Genomic DNA, 12,186 nt, shown 5'->3' with positions numbered 1-12,186 from the left:
TAATGTTAACTCTATATCCATTGGGTATCTGCTCCCTCTCCCCCACTTTCACCTACCCTTCCCAGTCTCTGATAACCACTATTCTATTCACTACTTCCATGACATTAACTTTTTTCGATTCTACATATGAGTGGGCAATGCAGTATTTTTCTTTCTATGTCTGGCTTATTTCACTAAACACAATATCCTCCATGCTCACCCATATTGGTGCGAATGACAGGTTCTCATTTTTTTTTATGACCAAATAGTATTCCACTGTGTATATATACCACATTTTCTTCACTTACTAATCCATTGATGGGCACTTAGGCTGATTCCCTGTCTTGGCTATTGTGAGTAGTGCTGTGATAATTATAGGAGTGCAGATATTCCTTCCACACACTGATTTCGTTTCCTTGGGATATATACCCAGTACGAGGAATTCTGGATCATATGGTAGTACTATTCTTAATTTGTTGAGGAAACTCCATACTGTTTTTCATAATGGCTATATTCATTTAAATTCCCACCAACAGTGTATGAGTTTCCCTCTTCCTCAACATCCTTGCCAATGCTTATTATCTTTTGTCTTTTTGATAATAGCCATTTTAACTGGAATAAGGTAATATTGTGGTTTTGATTTGCACTTTGCTGATGATTAGTGATGTTGAGCATGTTTTCATATGCCTGTTGGCCATTTGTATGCCTTCTTTCGAGAAATGTTTATTAAGGTCTTTTGCCCCCTTTTAAATCAGATTGTTTTTGCTATTGTTGTTTGTGTTCCTTATATATTCTGGATATTGATCCCTTATCAGATGTATAGTTTGCTAATATTTTGTCCCATTCTGTAGATTGTCTTTTCACTCTGTTAATTGTTTCCTTGGCTGTGCAGAGGATTTTTAGTTTGATATAATCCCACTTGTCTATTTTTGCTTTTGTTGCCTGTGCTTTTGAGGTCTTGTCCAAAAAATCCTTACCCAGTCCAATGTCATGAAGTGTTTCCCCCAAGTTTTCTTCCAGTAGTTTCATAGTTTAAGGTCCTACATTAAGTCTTTAATCCACTTTGAGTCGATTTTTGTATATGGTGAAAAATAGGGGTCCAATTTCATTCTTCTGCATGTGGATATTCAATTTTCCCAGTACCATTTATTGAAGAAACTGTCCTTTCCCCAATGTGTGTTCTTGGCACCTTTGTTGAAAATTAGTTGGCTATGGATAGGTGGTTTTTTTTTCTGGGTTCTCTGTTCTGTTTTATTGGTCTATATGTCTGTTTTGGTTACCATAGCTTTGTAGTATAGTTTCAAGTCAGGTAGTGTTTTGGTTACTATGGCTTTGTGTATTTTAAACTCAGTTAGTGTGATGTTTCCAGCTTTATTCTTTTTGCTCAAGATTGCTTTGGCTGCTTGGAGTCTTTTGTGATTTCATAAGAAATTTAGAATTATTTTTTCTATTTCTACAATAGAATAATAATGTCATTGGTATTTTGATAGGGACTTCACTGAATCTGTAGATTACTTTTTGTACTGTGGACATTTTAATAATATTAATTCTTCCAATCCATCCAATCCAACAGCATGAGATATCTTTCCATTTATTTCTGTCCTCTTAAATTTATTTCACCAATGTTTTATAGATTGCAGTGTAGAGATCTTACACCTCCTTTGTTAAATGTATTCCTAGATAACTGATTTTTTTTTTTTTTTTGAGATGGAGTCTCGCTCTGTCACCCAGGCTGGAGCTCAGCTCACTGCAACCTCTGCCTCCTGGGTTCAAGTGATTCTCCTGCCTCAGCCTCCCCAGTAGGTGGGATTACAGGTGCCTGCCACCATGCCCGGCTAATTTTTTTGTATTTTTAGTAGAGACGAGGTTTCACCATTTTGGCCAGGCTGGTCTAGAACTCCTGACCTCAGATGATCCACCTGCCTCGGCCTCCCAAAGTGCTGGGATTACAGGCATGAGTCACTGCGCCCAGCCGATAACTGATTTTTAAAGCTATTGTAACTGAGATTGTATCTTGATTTTTTTTCTCAGAGCATTCACTACTAGTGCAAAGAAATACTGATTTTTGTATGCTGATTTTGTATCCTGCAAATTTACTGAATGTATTAGTTTTAACAGTTTTTTAGTAAACTTTTAAAGGTATTTTTATATATAAGATCATGTCATCTACAAACTGAGACAATTTGATGACTTCTTTTCCAATTTGGATGCCTTTTATTTCTTTTTCTTGCCAAATTCTCTGGCTAGCACTCCTAGTATTATGTTGAACAGAAGTGGTGAAAGTGGGCATCTTTGTCTTGTTCCAGACCTCAGAAAAAAAAGCTTTCAACTTTTCCCCCATTTAGTCCTGGGCTTTTCTTTGATGGAGACTTTTCATTATTGATACAATTTCCTCACTCACTATTAATCTGCTCAGATTTTCTATTTCTTCATAAGTCAGTCTTGGTAGGTTGTATACATCTAGGAATTTATCCATTTCTTCTAGGTTATCCAATTTGTTGGCATACGATTTTTCATAATATTTTCTCATTATCCTTTGTATTTCTGTGGTGTAGGTTGTAATGTCTTCTTTTCAATGTGGATTTTATTTATTTGAGTCATCTCTTTCTTTCTTTGTCTAGCTAAAGGTTTATTGATTTTGTCTTTTCAAAAAACCAACTCTTCATATCATTGATCTTTTGTATTGTTTAGTCTCTGTTTTGTTATTGTTCCAATTTTTATTATTTATTTACTTCTATTAATTTGGGGTTTAGTTTGTTCTTGTATTTGTGGTTTAGTTTGTTCTTGTATTTGTGGGTTTTGGAGGTGCAATATTAGGTGGTTTATTTTTCACTTTTTAAATGTAGGCATTTAATACTGTAAACTTCCCTCTTAGAACTGCCTCTGCTGTATCCCATAGCTTTTGGTATGTTGTGTTTCCATTTTTGTTTGTCTCAAGAAAATTTTTAATTTCTTTTTTAATGTCTTCATTTACCCACTGGTTATTCAGGGGCATGTTGTTTAATGTCTATGTATTTGTAAAGTTTCCTCAGTTCCTCTCAGTATTGATTTCTAGTTTTATACTAGTGTGATCAGAAAATATATACGATATCATCTTAAATTTTTAAAGATTTATTTTGTGGCCTAACATATGATCTGTCCTGGAGAATGCCCCATGAGCAGTTGAGAATAATGTGTATTCTTCAGCTATACATCTGTTGCACAGAATGTTCTGTAAATGTCTAGTATGTCCCTTTGGTCTAGAGTGCAGTTTAAACCTGCTGTTTCCTTGCTGAATTTCTGTCTGGATTATCTGCTGTTGCTGAAAGTGGGGTTTTGAACTTCCCTACTATTGTTGCATTGAAGCTTATCTCTCCCTTTAGATAAAACATACTTCATATATTTGGATGCTCCAGTGTTGAATGCATATAAATTCACAATTGTTATATCTTCTTAACTGATCCTTTTCTACTAATGGCCTTCTTTGACTCTTTTTTACATTTTTTGAATTAAGGCTATTTTATCTAAGCGTGGCTACTTCTGCTCACTCTCAGTTTCCATTTGCATTGAAAATCTTTTTCCATCCCTTCACTTTCAGGCTATGTCTGTCCTTACAGGTGAAGTGACTCTCTAGTGGGCAGCATATAGTTGAGTCTTGCTTTTTATCCATGCAGCCACTCTATATATTTTAATTGAGCAATTTAATTCATTTACATTCCAGGTTATTATTGATAGGTAAGGAATTATTCCTAATATTTTGTTCGTTGTTTTCTAGATCCTTCATTTCTTTCTTGCTCTCTTGCTTACCTTTGTGGTTTGATACCTTTTTGTGGTGCTAAGCTTTGATACCTTTCCCTTTCTCATTAGTGTGACTGCTGCAATTTTTTCTTTGTGGTTACTATGAAACTAAGATAAACAATATTGTAGTTATAATAGACCATCTTAAGCTGATACATTTGGTTGCATAAAAATACTCTGGACTGGCCAGGCATGGTGGCTCATGTCTGTAATCCCAGCACTTTGGGAGGCCGAGGTGGGTGGATCACAATGTCAGGAGATCAAGGCCATCCTGGCCAACATCGTGAAACCCCATCTCTATTAAAAATACAAAAATTACCTGGGTGTGGTGGTGCATGCCTATAATCCCAGCTACTCAGGAGGCTGAGGCATGAGAATTGCTTGAACCCAGAAGGCAGAGGTTGCAGTGAGCCAAGATCCCACCATTGCCTGGCAACACAGCAAGACTCTGTCTCAAAAAAAAAAAAAATACTCTGGACTTTTACCCTCCCCTCACAATTTATATTTCTGATGCCTTAATTTACATCTCTCTATATTGTATGTTCCTTAACAACTACTTGTAGCTGTAGTTACTTTTGACAATTTTGACTTTTAACCTTCATACTAGAGTACTAGAGGTTTGAAAGATTTGGCATAGCACAATTTCAGTACTGCAGTATTCTGAGTTTGATTTAAAATTTACTTCTACAAATGGGTTTTATACTTTTACATGTTTTCATGATAGTAATTACCATCCTTTTGCTTCCAGCTTTAGCACTGCCTTAGGCATTTCTTCTAAGGCAGGTTCAGAGGTGGTGAATTCATTCTGCTTTTGCTTATCTGTGGAGTATTCTATTTTTCCTTCATTTCTGAAGGATAGCTTTGCTAGACATAGTATTCTTGGCTGACAGTTGTTCTTTCAGCACATTAAATATATCTCATTTCCCTAGCCTTCAAGGTTTCTGCTGAGAAACTTGCTGATAGTCAAATGGAAATCCAAGTATATATGACTTGGTGCTATTCTCTCATTACTCTTAGGATTCTTTTTCTTTGATATTTGACAGTTTGATTATAATGCGCCTTGGAAAGGACTTTTCTGGGTTGATTCTCTTGAGATCCTTTGAGCTTCCTGGATCTGGATGTCCATATCTTTCCAAAGATGTGGAAAGTTATTAGTCATTATTTTGTTAAACGTTTTCTGTGCCTTTCTCCATTGCTCAGTGGCATCCCATAAGTTCTATAGGCTTTTTTCCTTCTTTCTTATTTTTATTTCTTTTTCTCCCTCTGGATGGGTTATTTCAAAAGACCTGTCTTCAAGTTCATAAAGTCTTTCTTATGCTTGATCTAGTCTGTTGTTGAAACCCTCAGTTGTATATTTTATTTCATTTATTGAATTCTTGAGTTACAAGATTTCTGTTTAGTTCTTTTCTACTATATGTATTTCTTCGTTGAATGTCTCATTCAGATCATGAATTGGTTTCCTGATCTTGTTGAAGTATCTGCCTTTTATTGTATCTCACTGAGTCCCCTTAAGATCATTATTTTGAATTTCTTTTCAGGCATTTTATAAATTTATTTTGGGGAGGGGGATCTGTTACTAGAGAATTATTGTGTTCCTTTGGAGGAGTTATGTTTCCTTCCATTCGCGTGTTTCTTGTGTTCCTTTGATATCTGTTCATCTGGTAAAACAGCAGCTTCTTCCAACTTTATGAAGTAGCTTTTGTAGGAAATAGCTTTTCCTGTAGATGGGTTCTAGGGTACCGCTTGGGTAGGATACGCTGGTTTTGGTTCTGGGTGGATGCGGTAGTGTAGTATCTGTGCAGATTCTTCAGCTGTAATTTATGTCAGCAGCATCTGCAAGTGCCTCAGTGGTCTGGCTACAGGCATTTGTGGTGGTGATTGTGCAGCTTTGTTGGGGTGAGACCACCAAGATGTTTCTCAAGTCACAGGAGTGCAGTGGCTGGGACAGCTATGGGGAGGGCTTGCTAGGGGCAGGTCTGCTCGGCTGGTTTTCAGACCAGGGGCACATGTACATGTGTCTATTTTACTTTTTGATCTTACAAACTGTGTTTTCCTTTAATGGGGGAAAGAAGTCTTCCTCCCTAGAAGCCTGATATCATCACTGACCACGTACCTGATAGTATGTGCTCAGTTCCTTGCCATTGGCAATGAATGTGAGCAGCCCGCTGGCAGCATCCACCACACAGCCAATCTCCAGTCCATTATTGTTGCGTCCTTGCCCGGGGCTCATGCTCTCACCCGCACATACCATATAGCAGTTGCTGCGTTTGATGCTGAATTTCAAAAGAACATTTTTATCTTTGTACAACCACAGATAAAAGAGAAAGCAGGTATATCTTGCAAACTAACTAAATTATGCTGCGCAAGCAACAAGCTCATGCTGTAATGGGAGAGGTGCACAATGGGCCCGATTCTGTGATTCTGAGCAAAACTCCATTGACTGCAGTGGACGTTCTGAATCAGGTCTTATACGTCTCTACATTTCACACCTAATGAAGACAGGTCAACAAGTTGGAACCAAGTAAGAACTGACCTGCACCTTCTCTCCAAAAACTCAAACCAAACTAGACCTTTTTCTGGGTTCAAAAAAGTTTAATATTTAAAAATCATCCAAATTTGTAATTTTCATCTCATGGATTTTTTTTTAGCTTTTTTTTGTTTTGTTTTGTTTTACCACTTGTTCTGAAATGAGAAGCATTTATTTCCAGACACTATCAAAGTCCTTAGGCAAATTCTACATAAGCCTTCAGTGATTTGATATACTTAAAATTTGGCTAAAATTTTGCCCCTTTCTGGACAATTCCCAGTGATCTGAGAGACAGACTTAACTAGAATATGCAAAAAAAAACAAAAAACAAAAAACAAAAAACAAAAAAAACCCAGTGATGTTAACCACAAATGCCACCTGATTTTCACCTTCCCTAAAGCTTTTACTAGAGATGGTAACAAAGTTAAGTAATTTGAGCCTTATCAGCATTCTCTTTCTTTGCCACTGTACAGTAAACATATCAACAAAACCAGCAAAAAAGGCTAAAGCCAGGCAAGCAGAAGGGAAAGAACAAAAAGGCTGGGATAAATCAGTTTTTGAGTAATCAAATGTAGGCTGCATTTCTTCACACTATCTACGTAAAATCCAATGACCCTTCCCTATCTTCCATTTCCTCCAACAAAATCATCTTTCAGTTATCCCATCCCTATATTGAGTTCTTTACTTATATTGTTGCCATCCCTGAAAATTAAGCGTGGCCCCCAAAAAATATTCCTGGAGACGTGGTTTTTTTGTCCCAAACTTATGTAAAGAGCTCTTCATTAGAGATTTTTGCTGGGCTCCCATTGCAAATGCTAAGTCCATTATGCTTCATATGTTACAACCCGAGGGCAGGAAAGTGAGTTTCCCAAAAAATGATGGTGCAAGTATAGAAGAAAAGCAACGTTATAAAGGACTCTTTCGGAGACCTGTCACAGCAGATCAGAGAGGATGCATGGGCACAAAAGGTAGAAGCCAATGGTCAGATCTTCTCTTGTCTTATTCTGCAAGGAAGATAGCCTTCTTCACTTTTTTGAAGGTTTGGTTTGAGTTTGGTTTGTTTTACAAATGAAAAAAAGATGGCACAGAAAGTGTAACTGACTTACCCAAAGCCACACAGCGAGTCAATGGCAAAGCTGAGGAAAGAACCCACTTCTCCTCAGTCCGAGTTCAAATGCGTCCACCTGGTCTAAACTACCAGCCCACACTGTCTTCACAGTTTTCTCCCCACCACATAGCCAGTTCCCGAAATCTACATCAAGTCATTGGTTAAAAGCCGCACATTCACCCATCTCTCATCCCTAAAACAAAGGCTAAGTATTGGTAACCCAAGCTGTTAGTCATGTTACCTGAAGGAATATATGATCATTACCCCAAAAGGCTGCACTGCTCTTACTGTACAATGTTTGCACATTTAACACATTTAGATTCCTTAACTGGTTTGTATGAATAACAAAAACGACATTGACATTAATGGCTTGATTATATTGTTCCTATAAATAGAAATATCTTGGTCACAAAATACAAGGAAAAGGAATAGCTAGGTTCACCAATATTTTTTTCACATGTCATTCTTGCAAAAAATTGAGGGAAACCAACCTTTCATGCACTTTTCCTTTTTCATCTCCTAGAGTAACTGTTACTGTGCGAACTCTGTCCAAGTCAAAGCCTGTGTCATACTGATGGAAATCTGATGTAATCCAGCCCACCCAGACATTAGCAGGTTCTTGTCCAGGAAAGATTCTCACCGAGTAATAGTACTGTGAAGATAGCAGAACCAAATATTGGCAAAGTAAAACTAAACAAAACAAAACTTGGATTTGCAATCCTAACTGTGTCTAAGTCTGTGAATGACTTAAGAATTCACTTCTTGGTTTAAAACCGTTTGGGTGAATGAAAATATTGTAGGCACAAAGGACTAACACTACAAACTAAGAAACGTCTTTTACCAGAGATCCTGAATTAAATAAGAAATAACAGGAAAGAGAGAAAAGATGTGATCTGAGCAAACATGCTAAATGATTTAAGTCTTTTTATGCTGGTCAGCATATGTGTGTGTACTAGATGTGTGTAATATACACACATACATATATATGTGCACATATACAGTATATGTATGTAATAAAATCACGAATCCATTAAGCATAGGGAAGCTTCAAATTCTTCAAGCTTATACATGTATGCAAATCTATGTTCACTTTTTTTTTTTTTTTTTTTGAGATAGACTCTCACTCTGTCACCCAGGCTGGGGTGTAGTGGTGTGATCTCAGCTCACTGAAGCCTCTGCCTCCCAGGTTCAAGAGATTCTCTTGCCTCAGCCTCCCGAGTAGCTGGGACTACAGGTGTGCACAACGACACCCAGTTAATTTTTATATTTTTAGTAAAGACAGGGTTTCACCATGTTAGCCAGGCTGTTCTCGAACTCCTGACCTCAGGTGATCCACCTGCCTCGGCCTCCCAAAGTTCTGGGATTACAGGCACGAGTCACTGCACCTGGCCAATGTTTGGGTTTTTATACTTGTCACCCACCTTTTTGCATATTCTTGGCCTTTCCTTTCTCTGACACACAACATTTTGAACTTTAAGCTCACCTTTTTTTTTTTTTTTTGAGATGGAGTCTCACTCTGTCACCCAGGCTGGAGTGCAGTGACACCATGTCGGCTCACTGCAACCTCTGTCTCCTGGGTTCAAGCAATTCTCCTGCCTCAGCCTCCCTAGTAGCTGGGATTACAGGTGCCCACCACCACACTCCACTAATGTTTATATTTTTAATAGAGACAGGGTTTCACCATGTTGGCCAGGCTGGTCTCGAACTCTTGGCCTCAGGTGATCCATCCACCTTGAACTCCCAAAGTACTGGGATTACAGGTTTAAGCCACCGCACCCAGCCTAAACTCATTTTGAAATAGTTCAGAACATGTGAACATCAAACTCAAATATGGGATCACTCTACAATGAACACAACTAAATACTTTTTCAATGTAGCATTTTAGGAGAAGTAGCTTTGAGAATTTAAAATGCAAGGGAGCAAAGCTTGACCTCTCACAAATTATGATGATTGATCTTCAGACAATTCAGTAAGATGAAGAAAATCAAATGTAGTTGAAAAATTCAAGGGCAATTTAAAATTTTGTCAAGAAACAGAGCAAAATTAAGATTATGCATGCCATTACAAATATTTTTTCTAAAATAGCTCTTGTATTGCATAATATCCATCATAATACATAAACTTTTTCAAACTTTCAGTCCCCAAAATATATCCAAAAATAGAAACAGACATTTTAAAAATAATGTTACTAAGTATGATGAATCGGTATGTGTTACTGGAGATGTAAAGCATAATGAGTGACAAATAGAAATAAACGACAAAAGCTGCAACCTCATACCGTGGACGTTTGCATCAAGAAATCATAGTCATCCCGATCATCAGCAAGGACATCTTCGGTGAGTCTTGCAGAATGGCTTGTGCTGTAATCTGGCTTTGTTCTTCTAAGCAAAAATCTGAAATATTTTAGAGGACTAACAATAAGCAACATTAAAATGTTCTGTCTACTTCAAATATGAGCATATAATCAATTGAGTTGCCTTAAACCTGGGCGATTTTGCTCCCTGGGGGACATCTGGGAATATCTGAAGATACATGTTTTTGGTTCTCACAGTTTGGGGGATGGAGTGCTACTGGCATCTAGTGGGTGGAGGTCAGGATGCTGCTCAGCATCCTTCAGTGTCCAAGGTGTGTCCTCAACAAAGAATTGTCTGGCCTAAAGTGTCAATAGTGCTGAGACTGAGAAACTCTGATTTAGTATAAGAAAGGATGTTAAAATAACTTGCCGCCTTTATCATAAAAAATACTATTTGGAGAAAATGCTCTGCAAGTTTCAGGCAAGAATGTAAACACAGACATCTTAAAAAGTAACTCTTGAGATAGATTGCATCTACGCTAACAAATTAGATGACTAACAGGTTGCTTAATTTTTCCCTACAGCATCCTTTGCACAAAGAGGAGGAGGAGAAGGAGGAGGAGAAGGGGGAGGAGGAGAAGGGGGAAGAGGAGGAGGGGAAGGAGGAGGAGAAGGAGGAAAAAATTTACACTAGGAGACCCTTTACTCTGGACTGTAACCCTCCTCACATAACTACAAATTTAAAATCACAGCGTATAAATTAGTAACCTTTGTTTCAGACGAGAGGGCTTTTCCTGGGCATAATCTTTGTGGTTGTTAAACTCTGGTTTAGTAGCTTCTTTGTCTTTGTCAACACGATCGGGCACTAGATGGCCATGAGCTGTCTTCATCAGAACCTCAAAGTCAGAATCAGCATCATAATCTTCCAAGTCATTCTTGGGCCCAAAAAGGCCAGCCCCAGGGAGCCCTCCAGCCACCGTCTTGGAGAAGACCTCCGCGCACTCGATCGGCATGCTCAGGCGATAAAACATGATATCAGTGTTGCTGTTCTGAGAACCAAAAGACTTCTGAGTGACCTTTAAACATGGGGAACTGTCTATGGTGCCGTCTATTCTGGTCACCTAGCAAACGAAGAAGCGATAGTTCACATTCCAATCACCATTGTCAATTTCCTGATTCTAAAGATGACTAAGGCACATCACGTTTTCAGAATCCCAAATGCGGTCCACACATGGCATCATTTTGTAAGAGATGATTAAACAGATTACTGTGCTATGGATATAGTCATAGAGTTCTGCTTCTGTTTCTAAAGACGGTTTCGGAAATTTATCTTATAATTCTATATATTCAGATTCAGCCTGACATTGCCCATACATAAAAAGGAAAGTATTTTTCATCATTCTAACAAGCTACTTGTAACGTATCTAATATGAGAATGGATGTGGTTCCCTTTGCCTTGATCTTTCTTCTAGCTAAAGAGCTTGATGTGCACAAACCCCAGACACAGTCTGAGCTATAGACTTCTTCACACATAGCTCAAGAAAAAAAAAAAAGAATTGAAAGCAAAAATTTAAAAGTTTCCCATCCACTGCTAGCTGGTATAAAGTACCATCTTTGCTTAGATTCCACTACTATATAACACATCAAGGTCATCATTTTAAGTAAGTCACAATAATTGTCTAAGCAGAAGTTCCTGTGTATAAAGATATTCTTTTCCTGCTTTTTAGAAATGGCCTGATTTTTAAAGAAAAAGCAAACCTCTATATGTTCATGGTTTGATGGAACTTGAAGAAACTGAGGAAGCCTCTTGCTCAGCCACATGGTAATATCCCTGTTTGTATTAACGGCAAATGGTTCATAGCCCTCTTGTAAGCCACAGATGGTGAAATATTTCAAGGTGCTGACATCCTTTCCAAAGTTCATCCTACCCACTTGAGCCACTCCAAGGCTACACACAGGTATGAATCCTGGGAAGAAAAAAAAAGCAAAAGTTTTAGTACCATTAGTATATGATCCTGTTAGTATAGAATTATCAAACATATCGTTCCAGGACTGAACTTTGTGAGAGCTGTCACCCTAGGGTGAAAAAAGTAGTGTAATAAAGGGAACAATGACATTAAATATTACCCATAAGGGTGAGAAAACCAGGATTTGATCTTGACATTATAATTTACTAGCTGTGGGCCCTAGATAAATCCCTTCTGTCATCTCAGACTTAACTCTGTAAGATGAAGTAAATGCTATGCAGCACCTGGTCCTCCGGGGACTCTAGAGATCCCCGCCCTGCAGTCTCCTTGCTCAGGAGTGCATGTACTCTCTCATATAGGGAAAGTAAGAAAGAACTAAGTGCCAAGGGATGTGGTTCATTTGCCTTGCTCCTCCTTCTGGCTAAAGAGCTTGATACGTACTAACACCAGACACAGTCTGAGCTATAGATTTCCTCATACATAGCTCAAGAAAAAAAAGAATTGGAGGCAAAAATTTAAAAGTTTTCCATCTACT

The 12,186-nt window shown here is 38.0% G+C and overlaps 1 protein-coding gene across 3 annotated transcripts in view; it reads right to left on the bottom strand.

Annotated features, from left to right (window-relative positions):
- Nucleotides 1–12,186, bottom strand: part of RYR2 (ryanodine receptor 2) — a 790,171-nt gene that overhangs the window by 231,622 nt on the left and 546,363 nt on the right. For all 3 annotated transcript variants that reach the window (XM_063708024.1, XM_063708025.1, XM_063708026.1), the window contains exons 28-33: nt 11,443–11,651; nt 10,453–10,805; nt 9,670–9,784; nt 7,883–8,043; nt 7,390–7,419; nt 5,870–6,029 (exon numbers count right to left, since the gene is read on the bottom strand). In XM_063708024.1, the coding sequence (XP_063564094.1) occupies nt 5,870–6,029; nt 7,390–7,419; nt 7,883–8,043; nt 9,670–9,784; nt 10,453–10,805; nt 11,443–11,651 (1,028 nt within the window). The remainder of the gene's footprint in view (nt 1–5,869; nt 6,030–7,389; nt 7,420–7,882; nt 8,044–9,669; nt 9,785–10,452; nt 10,806–11,442; nt 11,652–12,186) is intronic.

This window comes from Gorilla gorilla, chromosome 1, assembly GCF_029281585.2.
Source record: "Gorilla gorilla gorilla isolate KB3781 chromosome 1, NHGRI_mGorGor1-v2.1_pri, whole genome shotgun sequence".
NCBI lineage: Eukaryota > Metazoa > Chordata > Mammalia > Primates > Hominidae > Gorilla > Gorilla gorilla.
The sequence above is the reverse complement of the archived record's forward strand: the minus strand, read 5'-3'. Positions and strand labels throughout refer to the sequence as shown.